Below are 11,965 nucleotides of genomic sequence, written 5' to 3'. Positions count from 1 at the left end.
ATTAATCTCTTAATAAGATTAATTATGTTGATTGAATATTTTTTCAAATTTTTGCCGTTTCTTGATTTTCAATTATTAAATAAATTCCCATTCATAATTGCTACTTATTCCGTCCCACAAGTGTATGCATTTTTGGTTGACTACGAGTTTTAATACACAATCAGTAAAGTAAGAACGGGATAGAAAAAAAGTAATTAAAATATTGTTAATAGAAAATGAGTCCAACCTCATTAGAGAAAAAAGAATCTTCAAAACTCGAAAATGCAACCTGTTGTGCAACGGACTAAATGAAAATAGTACATACTCGGTGTATTTCTTGATGTATGAAAACCGTAGAATGAAATACTATAAAGTTTTAACAAATCCGTAAAACATAAAATTAGCACTCAAAAGTACATTTAGTAAAAACATAATCAAGATATTAACTTTCAACAATCATAATTGCAGTAGCACGCTTTTCCGACATCGATCAAAGCACAAAATGGGCTGGGATTGGCTTTTGGGTGAGCTTTGTTGCATTTGTATTTGCAACAGTTTGCACCGCAGCTTCCATCCTCGCAACAAACTGCATCTTCACAACTTCCAAAAGTATCCGTGCATGATCCTCCAAACGCCTCTTCCACACCTAGAAAGAAAGACACAAACAAAAAAAATATAAATATTACTCCCTCCGTTCCCTCATAGTTGAGGCGAAACTTTTCGGCGTGAAATTTAAAAAAGGGATGTTGAGTACGTTAAATAAATAGATAAAAAAGTAAGAAAGAGAAACAAGTAGAGAGAACAAAAGAGAAAGTGAATAAAATAGAGAGAATAAAGTAAGAGTGAATAAAAAGTTAATATATATGGAAATGCCTCAACTATGAGAGAACTTCCCAAAATGAAAAAATGACTCAACTATGAGGGAACGGAGGGAGTACAAATCTGCTATTATTAATTCTTGAATCATGTCACGACCGCATTTTCTAAGGATAGAAAACACGGTTGATCGCGACTAGGGGAGGATTAAAGAAGCGGGGAAGAAAGGGGGGGGGAAATAATATCAAGCATTGGCTGCGAGACATGACTAATCAAGTGTGGATACACAGAAGAAAAGATACTCGATCATGAAAACTCGAGTAATTGTTTGTAAAGAAATTTCAAAATATCAGAGTTTTGAACAAAATAGACTTGAGTCTTTTAAGATGCACAACGGAAACAAATGAACGCGGTTCCATGTATGAAGACATGAACCTCCGAGAGTCAAAATCTGACTGAATTAAATGTTTTGTCTCAATAGCACTTCCTCCACCACTTCGCTGCTCAACCTGCACATTTAGAAATATATGCAGGGCTGAGTACAAAAAGTACTCAGTGAACACATTGCCGACAATTACACATATACATTTGAAAATATTGTCAAGCCATCATCACAGTAACACTCGGGGTGTTGTTGAAAAGACCCGAGCTTACTAAAAATACTCACATTGGACTGCAGTCCCTTTTTTTCCTGTACTTAGCCATATCTGATCACATTGTGCCGTCGAGATGGTGTTCTCGCACGGTCACCTTCTCTGCCCAACATGTCAGAGGTATTCTTGTACCGGGAAGGTGGCCACCTTCCTCGGTCACCTGCTCTGCCCAACATGCAGAGGGAGCTTGTGTACACTAGTCCGAGTGGGGACACCACCCTCACTGGGACCCGAATTCGACTTATATCATCATTCATAATTCACTTGGCCGTAGCCAACAGATAGGCATCATACACACAAATATTTATGACAAGACAACATCTTTAAAAAAATCACGAACATGTGTTCAAGTTTTCATAAAATACAATTTGTATTTTTAGTATAAGAAAGCTCACCTCGACTGCTTAAAACTCCTTAACTTGAATTTTCCTGACTCCACCCTTAACTCACGGAGATAGCCTTTTGAAAACAAATAACGTACTAATAAGACTCGAGAAAATTCACATACTTATATGAATGCATGCCCCTACTTTATTTCTTTTATCATTTGTTCACCGATAGAAATTTTAGAAACTTGCATATTAATTAAATTTGGAAAAATTTAATTAATAGCACTTCTTTATTAAACTTAATTATTTTTGTGACTTGAGAACGTCGTCTCCCTCTTTCTTTCCATTTCCTTAGCGGCCGCCTGAGGCGTCGCGGGGCAATGCCGGTCGGCCGCTTACGCCTATAATTCCTCCGTTGGCTCCTCGTATTTTTCTCAACGATATCGAATTAAATCCTAAGATTTAATTGAGCACATGAATTAATTATCGAAGATGTTTTCCCTTGCAATATTTATTTCGGACTTGGGATAAATTATTCATCCTTCGAAATATTCCAAAAAATTAACTAACTAATTCTCAACAATTAAATTATCGGCCCAAGGATTAATTACTTGACCCAAGATAATTGTTATCTTAGTCCACCTTATTTCACCAATTTATTTAGTGAGGCCAAAAGAAAAATAGTCCAAATTAATATATCCCCATCCTTATTTCTCCATTTATGTAATAATGCCCAACTAAAATTGGTGTTGTGTACCTTACTAATTATTCTACAAAAACATAACAACTTGGATCATAACAAATCATTTTATCTTACTTAACCATTTGATTTAAGCCCAGAAATAATTAAATTTGAAATCGAACCTCACATTCACTATGCACTGCAGCCCCAATTTGTTTATAAGTGCTCGAATTTATGTTTACATAGTCCAAACTTCCATTCAATTAATTTGTCTCATCTCAAAACAATTTGTAAACTTTGTGTAGTCCAACTTCTAACTTGAAGAAGGAAACGGACTCTCCCTATCTCAAGTCATCCCCAAAAGGTTAATATTGATTTCACTAAACTTAGTGTGATTCGAAATATTCCACTAGTCTAATATATACACATGTGAGACAAATCATTATCGGGCCAAAGAATTAACATTTTAGAGCCCAAAACAATAATAATCCCCAACCCAAAATAATTTGAAGGAGCCCAAGTCAAAAGTGATTTAAGAAAAAGATAAAACATGAAAACATGGAAGTATTCTCCCATTCCCTACGCAAGTCTACTCCCTTCCTTCACTTTTCACTTTAACCCAATAAATATTATAGTAGGAGTACTAAATAATTAAATGAGAAAATCAAATACTCCCTTAACCCCCCTATGCGTATCTCTCTCTTCTCTCTCCCTCGCATTTTTTTTCTTTTCTCCCCAAAACAGAACCCGCCGATTTTCTCCGATTCGCCGTGGTGCAAGAATCGACGTTGCCGTCGACTCCGATCTCTCTCTCTCTCTCGATTTCCACCGCCTCACATCACCGCTGCTCCACCGCCCCAGCCCCCTTCTCTCCTGAATCTGCCGCCGCCGTCCCTTCTTTCTCTCCAGCTTCGCCGCCGCTCGCCAGCGCCGCCGCTCCGTCGGACTCCCGAAAGGTAAGGATTGATTTATTGTTCTTCCCTTTCATTTCAATTTCTAAGAATTTATAATCTTAGATTTAAAAGTTTTGGAATTTAATTTGTGAAGGTTGTGAAATTAGTGACGTATCGGAGTGGGGGCTGTCCTTGGTTGTCTCCGGGCTGCCGAAGAGCCGTCGCCGGAAATCCGGCAGATTCATGTTCAAGATAAGATTCTCAATTTATGCTTACCCTGGTTGTAGGACTTAGTTGTCTATTTTATAAATTTGGTGAATTCTGGACAATTGTGTGTCTTCTTGGAAGACTTAATGGTGAAACAAGTAATTCTTGGTGTTTATTGTTAACATTTGGGCAGATTCTTCTTCCAACTACATATATGCATGCTTGTACATAGATGAAAGAAAAGAAAGGCTTGGTGTTTACCTTTTGATGTGGCAGTTAAGTGTTGTTGGATGGTAGTGTTTCACTCTACGAATTGTGTGAAATTCTCCTTCCTCAAACTCCTATATCCATGTTGGCTTGGTGTGTGCAGACAACTTAGGATTACTTAGGATTTGAGGGTGATGCGTGTGTGAGGGAAAGAAAAATGATTGTATACAATACAAAAAAGGTGGCATTGAAAGTGACGTGTAACAAGTTGGTGTAGCAAGTTGCATGGTATTCTTATCTCTAATTATTCTCTTTTGTCAGAAGGGATATGATTTGTCTGCCCTCATTAAATGTGGCATTTAATGTTTTGAAAAAAAAAATCATCCTCATGATCGGCCCTCTCTCCCCTTTTTTATATATATATTATTTGTTTAATTTGGTGCAGGAAAAAAAATCCAATTCCAGTTCGGAGCTGTTCTCGTTGATGTACCCGATTTTCTTTAGAACAAAAGATGTATTAAATTAAATTTTTGTTGGACTTTTATTGGATGTATCGGACATTAAGATTTTGATTATGGGACTTTATTTATTTACTTAAATTTATTGTATTCATAAAGGTGTAATATATATTTACGTGTGTTTTATTCATTTGTCTATCGTCAAAACAAACAAGAACGATAATCTATCGTAGCTCGGATTTAATCGCATAAAAGTTACTTATATAGATAATCAAGATAATAATATTGGCTTAGCGGGTCGTTACAAATCAAGAGTACTATTATGTTGGGCGTGTCAATTCAGCTCGAACTGACTAACCAACCCAAAGAGACCAAGAAGACAAGGAATTGGGGAAATATTATGGAAATTGACGATTTTGTCTGGCGTTTACCTAAAAATATCACAAGGTTTAGATAAATACCATTAGTACAATTCGTTTTGCTTTTTACAATAAAATGTTCTGCGAAATATCTTTTTGATACGTTCACTCATTGACATGGCAGTTGTGTACAGTATTCGAATTTTTTTGCTGAACATTTTATTCCCAAAAATGAAATGATAAATTCTAAAAGGTGAGACATTTCATTCCAAAAAATGAAACGATGGGTACTAAATGATAATTTAACAATAAGACGTTTTTGGGTAAACGTCCGAAAGATGAGACAAAATCAACCCTCTATCCAAAACAATTAGACCCAAAAATATCTTGATTGGCCCGAATCGAAGATAATCCAAGGATTGATAAATCGAGCGAGTTGAAATCCAACTCAAAATCAAATAAACATATATAGATAACATAACATAGTATAGTAAAATCAAATACAAATTAAAAGAATTCTTGAATTTTCTATACCCAAGTGGACTAAGTAAGTCCAATTAATATTCATAATCACTAATATTTAAAAAGAACTATCCAACAAGAGATCTATTTGAATTACAAATATTTGATTGCTTGTCTAAATACAATGAAAACACAAGGGCGTTTGTAGTTTACCTAAGGCAGCAATGAAGAGAAAAACAATAAATAAGGTTCGAGTTGGTGAAACCATTTTGCCTGATTTTATATTTAAACTATGTATGCAATTTGCCCTATTTATATATGCATAATGATACCCATACCATGATCCATCATATTCTTTTCTTTTAATACAGGATTGTATTAGATAATAAGAAATTTATTTTGCATAAATCTAATAAACTTTTAGCAATTTTTATTAATTCTGGATGGCATCTTGGGTATGTCGTCAAAATTAAATTTGAGACAGATGCCAAATTCTTCTCTCTTTTTTTAATATGGGATTGTATTGATAATAAGAAATTTAATTTCAATTCTCTTGATGAAAAAAGTAAAACAATAACTGATTTAAAGATTGAAGTTAAATGTAGTGATTCTTTCACTGTTACCAATTGTAATAAAATCCAATTCCCATATTTCTGTATAGAATAATATATCCTACAAATTGACTTATTTCTGTATAGAATAAAATATTACAATAGTAGTCCATAAATTATTGAGTATGCACATATGACATAGCATATGACATACTCCGTTTTGCAACACTTAAACCACATATATATTTTAAGAATTTTTAAAAAAAAACGAGTTAAAAAAATTAGTGGATTAGTTTTGAAATAAAATTTGAGTGAGAATGAGTTAGTGGAATATAAGGTCAACTACAAAAAATGGTAAAAAGTAAAATGTGATAAATTTGGGTAATGGACGGAAATGGAAAAATGTGACAAACTTTATCCGATATCTATATATCGTCAATGGTCGATTTTTATTTTACTACTAGTATCACCCATGTGCTACGCACATATTATATATTTTTAAAGTATTAATTTCCAGTTTTAAATAAAATTAGAATTATTATTAACAATGAACAATATGAGTAACAATTTTTAGTTATAAGAGAATAAAAAATCTATACAAATTAATATTGTAGCATAATAAATTTGAAACAATCACATAATACAATGTTTAAACATTAAATCATGGAGTAGGAAGATAAAAATCTATCACAATAAAAAATTAAACCCAATGGATAATTACTCATTATTTTTAATAAACTTTTTTATACACTACATAAACTTTAAAATTAAAATCAACATTATAAACTAAAACCTTAGATTCTTCACAACTCGTCATTCTCCAACAGAACTCATAGGACTGAACACCTGCAGAGAAAACAATACATGTAAATGGTGTTTCTATCAATAATCTTCTAGCATATAAGATTAACTTTTGTAGTTTACAACAACTTACATATTACACATTTAATCTCAAACATAGAATAAATCTAGTATAAAATTAATCAAACTAATAATAATAAAAATACCGAAAAAGATTAAATCAAAAATGCAAATTGAGCATGCGTCTAGCCGCAGAAAAATGATGCTACACATAAATCCCACCACATCATCGAGCGTCATCTACGACCCCTCTACCCCATGCTCTAATATAATTTGTCGTCGAGAAACGCGAACAAATAAATATAGAACCACAATGAAAAGATAATTCCACAACTAAAGAACATGTATTTATAGATACAAAGACAACATCAATCTCTTAAACCTTTCAAATTCCATCATACATCACACAAAAATGCCTCATTTATATAAGTAATCAATAACAATTAATAAATAGTACTCCCTCCGTCCCGGACTACTTGCACTTATTTCCTTTCTGGGCGTCCCAAGTTATTTACACTCTTTCCATTTTTAGTAAAAATTATCACCTACAGCCGCAATTGTTGACTTTGTTATACACTCCTTGACTTTGCTATATTAGCAACCCTAGGAAACGCCTAAGTGATTTTGAAAAAACGCCTAAATCATTAATCATTATTTAGTGAAAATTGGCTATAGTTTAAAAAAAAAAATCCGTGGATACTTTATAGAAGAAACGCCTAGAAAAAGTATTATATTATGATTTCATTGGTGACCCAAAATTCATACTCCTAATATTTAAACTAAAAATTAAATATTTGTAACTGTTACGCCTAAATTATTTTATGACATTTATTACACATTATATTCATTATAGTTACTACAAATATCTAGATTTACCCAAAAGTTTAAATATTTAAATTTATACCCAAACACTAATAAATACTTAAGATTAAGGCCAAAACTCGCCCTTTTATATATGTATAAATTAGATAAAAGATTCAACCACAAAATATGATGAACATTAAAAGTATCAATTCAACCGAAAACAAACAACAAGACCATCAACACAACGATATTTGAATAAAGCGATATCTGAATAAGATGGATATGTAGCTAAATAAAAAACAAAGGAAAAGTGTCTGACAAAACTAACGCCAATACACCCCCACAATAAATAAAGCAACAAAAATGCTCTCATATATACCTCTTCAGAATAATTTAAAAATGATTTTATATTATATTAGGTACGTATGATATACTATAGTATCATATTTTTATATATATTTGAACTTACTCTTGTTAATTTTATTTTCGCATCTCTACAAGAATCTTGAAAATAAAAATTAAATTTAAGGGAAAAGATTTAAATTTACTTCATTATACTAGTAATTAAGAAAATGATATCTTAGCAAGTTAGCGTTGAGTTGCTATACAAAATTGAATTCTTGTTGGAGTACTACTTACAATCACGACAGACTTTACTAACCGTAGTTTTTTTACTTCAAAGTCAAAACATAAGTATACCAAACCAAACAAAGATGTAGTGTTGACAAAGAAGCGAAGAAACAACAAAATGAATCCTCAACAATGCTAACCATCACAATCACATGATCATGTTATTAGTAGCACTTTTAATGAGGCACTATATCACTATAACCCACTCATGTACCCTCAAACAATTTTCATTTCATGCAATCTATATATATATAAATTTGAATGAGAAAAAGGGACACCAATGTGGCCAAATTGAGTCTAAGCACAAGAGGAGGGACCAAACCCCAACCTCCTGTTGCCAAAATCAAACTCCCACAAATGATTCTGCTGCATAATATTCCCAACAATACTCGCACCCGGCCCGGCCCCGCCGTCCGCGAACCCGAGGCACTTCACCTCGGGTGTGTCATCGATCACGTAGCTCTTCACCGGCGGCTCAAACCTCGCCCCGTCCACAAAATGCAGCATAAACCTCGGCACAACCCTCTCATCAAACCCGGTCGAGTTGAAGCAGTACTCGAGCGGGCCCACTTCCCCTTCATACACCCGCTGGGAACCGCGCAGCGACCCCCGCAAGGCAGCCATCACGGGCTCGTAAGCCGGCGTCGTCAGCACCGTGAGCGTCGTGCCCGAGTCCAGCATCGCGCCGCCGCCGCGTCCGAAGTCCCAGACCTCGGCCGGGATGTCGAGCATCGCCCCCCCAACCGAGATGCCTCGGACGCGGACGGCGTAGAACGTGCCGATCGCGCCCAGCACTAGCTCCGTGTGCCGCATCCAGGCCACGGAGACGTTGGCGTCTTTGTAGGAGCCGAAGATGAGGTGGCTCGAGACGCTTCTCGGGCTCAGGTGGTCGACGAGGCAGTACGAGAACTTGCCCCCGAACGCGCCCGCGGCGTGGACGGCGTTCGAGTTGGTGCTGTATCCCAGTCCCATTATGCCGTCCGCGCCGAGTAGGCTCCGGCCGGTGGAGGACTCGCTGCAGCCCATGAGGACGTTGCGGAGACTCGCCGTTCTCCCTTTGGTGAGGCTGAACGTGAGGGTCTCGTGGGCGAATATGCCCTGCGCGCTCGTGCCATCCACGTAGCTAATCGTGTTGTGAATATGGAAAGAAATAATTAATGAGACTATTCTATTCAACATGGAGAGCTAGGCTCATTTGTTTTCATTTTTGTGAGCTTCAATAAATGAGGTTTCTTTTTCCAGAAATGCTATAATACTAGGAAAATAAATAAATACGTAAAATTTTGTGATAGTGACCTAACAAAATGTGAGAGAAAATCTAAGATAGGGTTGCTACTTGCTTTCAATTCACTTAAAAAATGTTCCTCTCGTCCGCGATTAGTTCTATCAAATTTCTTTTGTTTTCAATCCGCAAATTAATTTCCCAACCCCACATTTCACTAATTTATACTTTCATTTCTCATTATTTTTGCAAAATTAGTTGACTAGAGCGAGTTTTACTTAACTATAAAAATAGAAGAAAAAGTTAATAAAATATGGATCTTATTTTTTATATTATTCTTATTAATTTTATAATAGTAAAATGAAATAGCAAAATATGAGATCTTACTAAATATAGTAAAATAAAATGTGACAATTAAAATTTAAGTGAGTCAACTTTAACCAATTAATGATGGACGGTAGGAGTGTCCCTATCATAATATTCATGTCATTTAGTAGAGCTCTTAATTTTAATTTCACACTAGTAGGTGGGTGTAGTCAGCCTATGACTAATTCAACCCCAAATGCCCCTTCCATTCAATAATACATGTCATATTTGGATAATAAAATGAAATTTTAGGAGATGTTTTTGTATATTAAGTGGAGATAGAAAATACTACAAAATATATTTATATTTAATATAAAACAGAATTTAAAAAAGAAATGTAGTAACATTTTTTGTGGGACAAAAAAAGCGTGACATCTACTTTTGAAGAGATAAAAGAGTACTTAATTGGCTACTTTACTTGCAAATAATGAAGTGCGTGTGTGAAAGTACCTGTAATCATAGGCGCAGGGGTCGAGTGGAGATGGGCAGATAGCGAGGGAGAAGAGATCAACAAGATCAGTCTGGCATGTGGTGGAAGAGCACGGCACAGTCTTGAATGACGAGGAGCGATCTGCGTGGAACACGCGGCTGCGGTGGCCAGTCTTTATCCTGCCGCAGTCATCCCCGCGGCATTTGTACCTGCAATTAGGATCAGTTGGTAAAATATCTTTAAATGGGAAACCATTATTGATCCTCTTTTAAAAAAAAAGAGTAGTGTACCTGCACTTGGTCCAAGTGAGGTCACTCCCGGTGTCGGGGATCAGCACGAGATGCTGCCCCGGCGTCCCCATTTTGAGCTTCACCAGGTACTGCCCCACGCCGTAGTCGGCGGCGGAATGCAACGGAAGTTCACCGGAAGCATTGAATTTGCTCCTCACTTTCCTTGATATGGCTTGCGCGCGAGAGGCGTCGCTGTGGACTAGCTTCCGCAGGGGAAGGGCGCCGCCTGGATGCAGGTGGTGGCGGTGGATGAGCTCGAATTTGACCCCGGCGGCGTCGGCATTGAAGGAATTAGCAATGAGAAATAAGATGAAAAGGAGCTGCTGCGGCATACACCTTGGCCTACCCATTTGGTACTCCTTGTTAAGGAAGGGAAAGCCGCCCGTGGGTATTTCTTTTGGAAGGGAGGCGTATATATATATATATATATATATATATATATATATAGGTATTTGATCAAAACAAAAATGTCCTTAAACCAAGTATAACTAATATTAAGTGTATAACTAGAGAACAAATCTCAGCCACACATCTTAATACCCCAAATTAATCTTATGGCTTAGCTATTTTTGTCAAGAAAGGAAAAGGGAATATCCTACACACCAAGAAAGGAAAGAAGCATAAACCACTCTATTCTAGGAAGAAGAATCAAATCAATAGGGAATTGATACAATTAGAATAAATTGATCTTTTCCATATTTATCTTGTATTTACAACTATAAAAGGGAGTGCATTGTACACAGTGAAATAGAAGATATACAACAGAAATCCTACGATACTTACAATGTTTTCTACTACCAATCTCATATCTCTTGATTACCATCTTTAAGATGGTATCAGAGCAGGCATTTGAGATGGGGACTCAGAAATACGACGTTCCTCATCGTCCCTTTTCCCAGCCTTGTTGATTAACCTTCAACCCTCAACCCTGCAAATCCAAAACCAACCATGTCAGACTCCGAAAACTCAGATACAGAAACACCAAAAAAACCACCCAAACCCAATGAATTTTCCAACGGAATTTGCTGCACAATTTGCAGAATTCCTCAAACAAAGTCTCAGAATACCCGACAAAGCGGATTCATCATCGACCGCAGCCACACCACCAAATCCAAACCAACCAGAATCCTTTGGAGAAATCTCCATCAAAACCAAACTCAACGGGGATAATTACCCCCTATGGGTTAATCTTATGGAACGAGCGATTGGGGGGAAAGGTTTGACCTCTCACATTTCTGGAGTTTCAAAACCTCCCCCAACCAATGACCCCGGCTACGCAAGATGGCAGCAACGGGACCATTGCGTATTCAATTGGGTCATCAACAATCTCGAGGCAGAGCTCGTGAATGAAGTATCTCAGTACGCTACTGCCCGAGACCTCTGGGAAGGCCTGGCAGTCACCTACGGGAGCGGGGCTGATCCGTTTCAAATCTATGACCTGCACAGACAAGCCATGACAGTCAAACAGGGGAACATGACATTGGAGGGCCTATGGAACAAGATGCAGGATCTATGGATATCCATTGATTCCAGAGACCCCAGCCCGACGGACGTCGAGAACTACAACAAAAGGGAGCAACGACATCGCCTCTACCAATTCCTAAGTGCACTGGATGAAAAATACGCAAGCATCAAAAGAGAAATCATGGACAAAGATCCACTACCAACTGTCCGGAAAGCTTACGGGATGGTACGAAGGCATTCAATTAATGAAGGCGTCCTCGGAACCACAGAACCACCGAATAATGGCATCGGCTCTGGACTAG

General features: G+C 36.7%; 1 protein-coding gene and 2 long non-coding RNA genes across 3 annotated transcripts; 1 reads left to right on the top strand and 2 right to left on the bottom strand.

The window, feature by feature from the left end:
* Positions 1–284: 284 nt before the first annotated feature.
* Positions 285–4,414, bottom strand: LOC121775859. Its single transcript, XR_006045200.1, has 3 exons — positions 3,821–4,414; positions 1,844–1,907; positions 285–625 (listed from the first exon to the last, which is right to left on the bottom strand). It is a non-coding gene; the product is annotated as an uncharacterized LOC121775859 (long non-coding RNA).
* On the top strand, positions 2,016–4,365 carry LOC121775858. The gene is made up of 2 exons (XR_006045199.1): positions 2,016–3,415; positions 3,507–4,365. It is a non-coding gene; the product is annotated as an uncharacterized LOC121775858 (long non-coding RNA).
* Positions 4,415–8,188: 3,774 nt separating the features above from the next.
* On the bottom strand, positions 8,189–10,562 carry LOC121776621 (aspartic proteinase NANA, chloroplast-like). Its single transcript, XM_042173813.1, has 3 exons — positions 10,200–10,562; positions 9,930–10,118; positions 8,189–9,014 (listed from the first exon to the last, which is right to left on the bottom strand). Exons 1-3 carry the CDS (start codon positions 10,547–10,549, stop codon positions 8,189–8,191), a joined length of 1,365 nt encoding a protein of 454 aa, XP_042029747.1. The 5' UTR covers positions 10,550–10,562.
* Between the last annotated feature and the right edge of the window lie 1,403 nt (positions 10,563–11,965).

The sequence above is a fragment of the Salvia splendens genome, chromosome 18 (assembly GCF_004379255.2).
Source record: "Salvia splendens isolate huo1 chromosome 18, SspV2, whole genome shotgun sequence".
NCBI lineage: Eukaryota > Viridiplantae > Streptophyta > Magnoliopsida > Lamiales > Lamiaceae > Salvia > Salvia splendens.
The sequence above is the reverse complement of the archived record's forward strand: the minus strand, read 5'-3'. Positions and strand labels throughout refer to the sequence as shown.

Excerpts from the sequence above, each read along its gene's own strand:
- LOC121776621 (XM_042173813.1), bottom strand. The coding sequence starts at position 10,549 with ATGGGTAGGCCAAGGTGTATGCCGCAGCAGCTCCTTTTCATCTTATTT. Across the intron at positions 10,119-10,199 it reads CTCACTTGGACCAAGTGCAG|GTACAAATGCCGCGGGGATG; the intron begins GTACACTACTCT and ends TCCTAATTGCAG. Across the intron at positions 9,015-9,929 it reads CCCTGCGCCTATGATTACAG|CTACGTGGATGGCACGAGCG; the intron begins GTACTTTCACAC and ends CAACACGATTAG.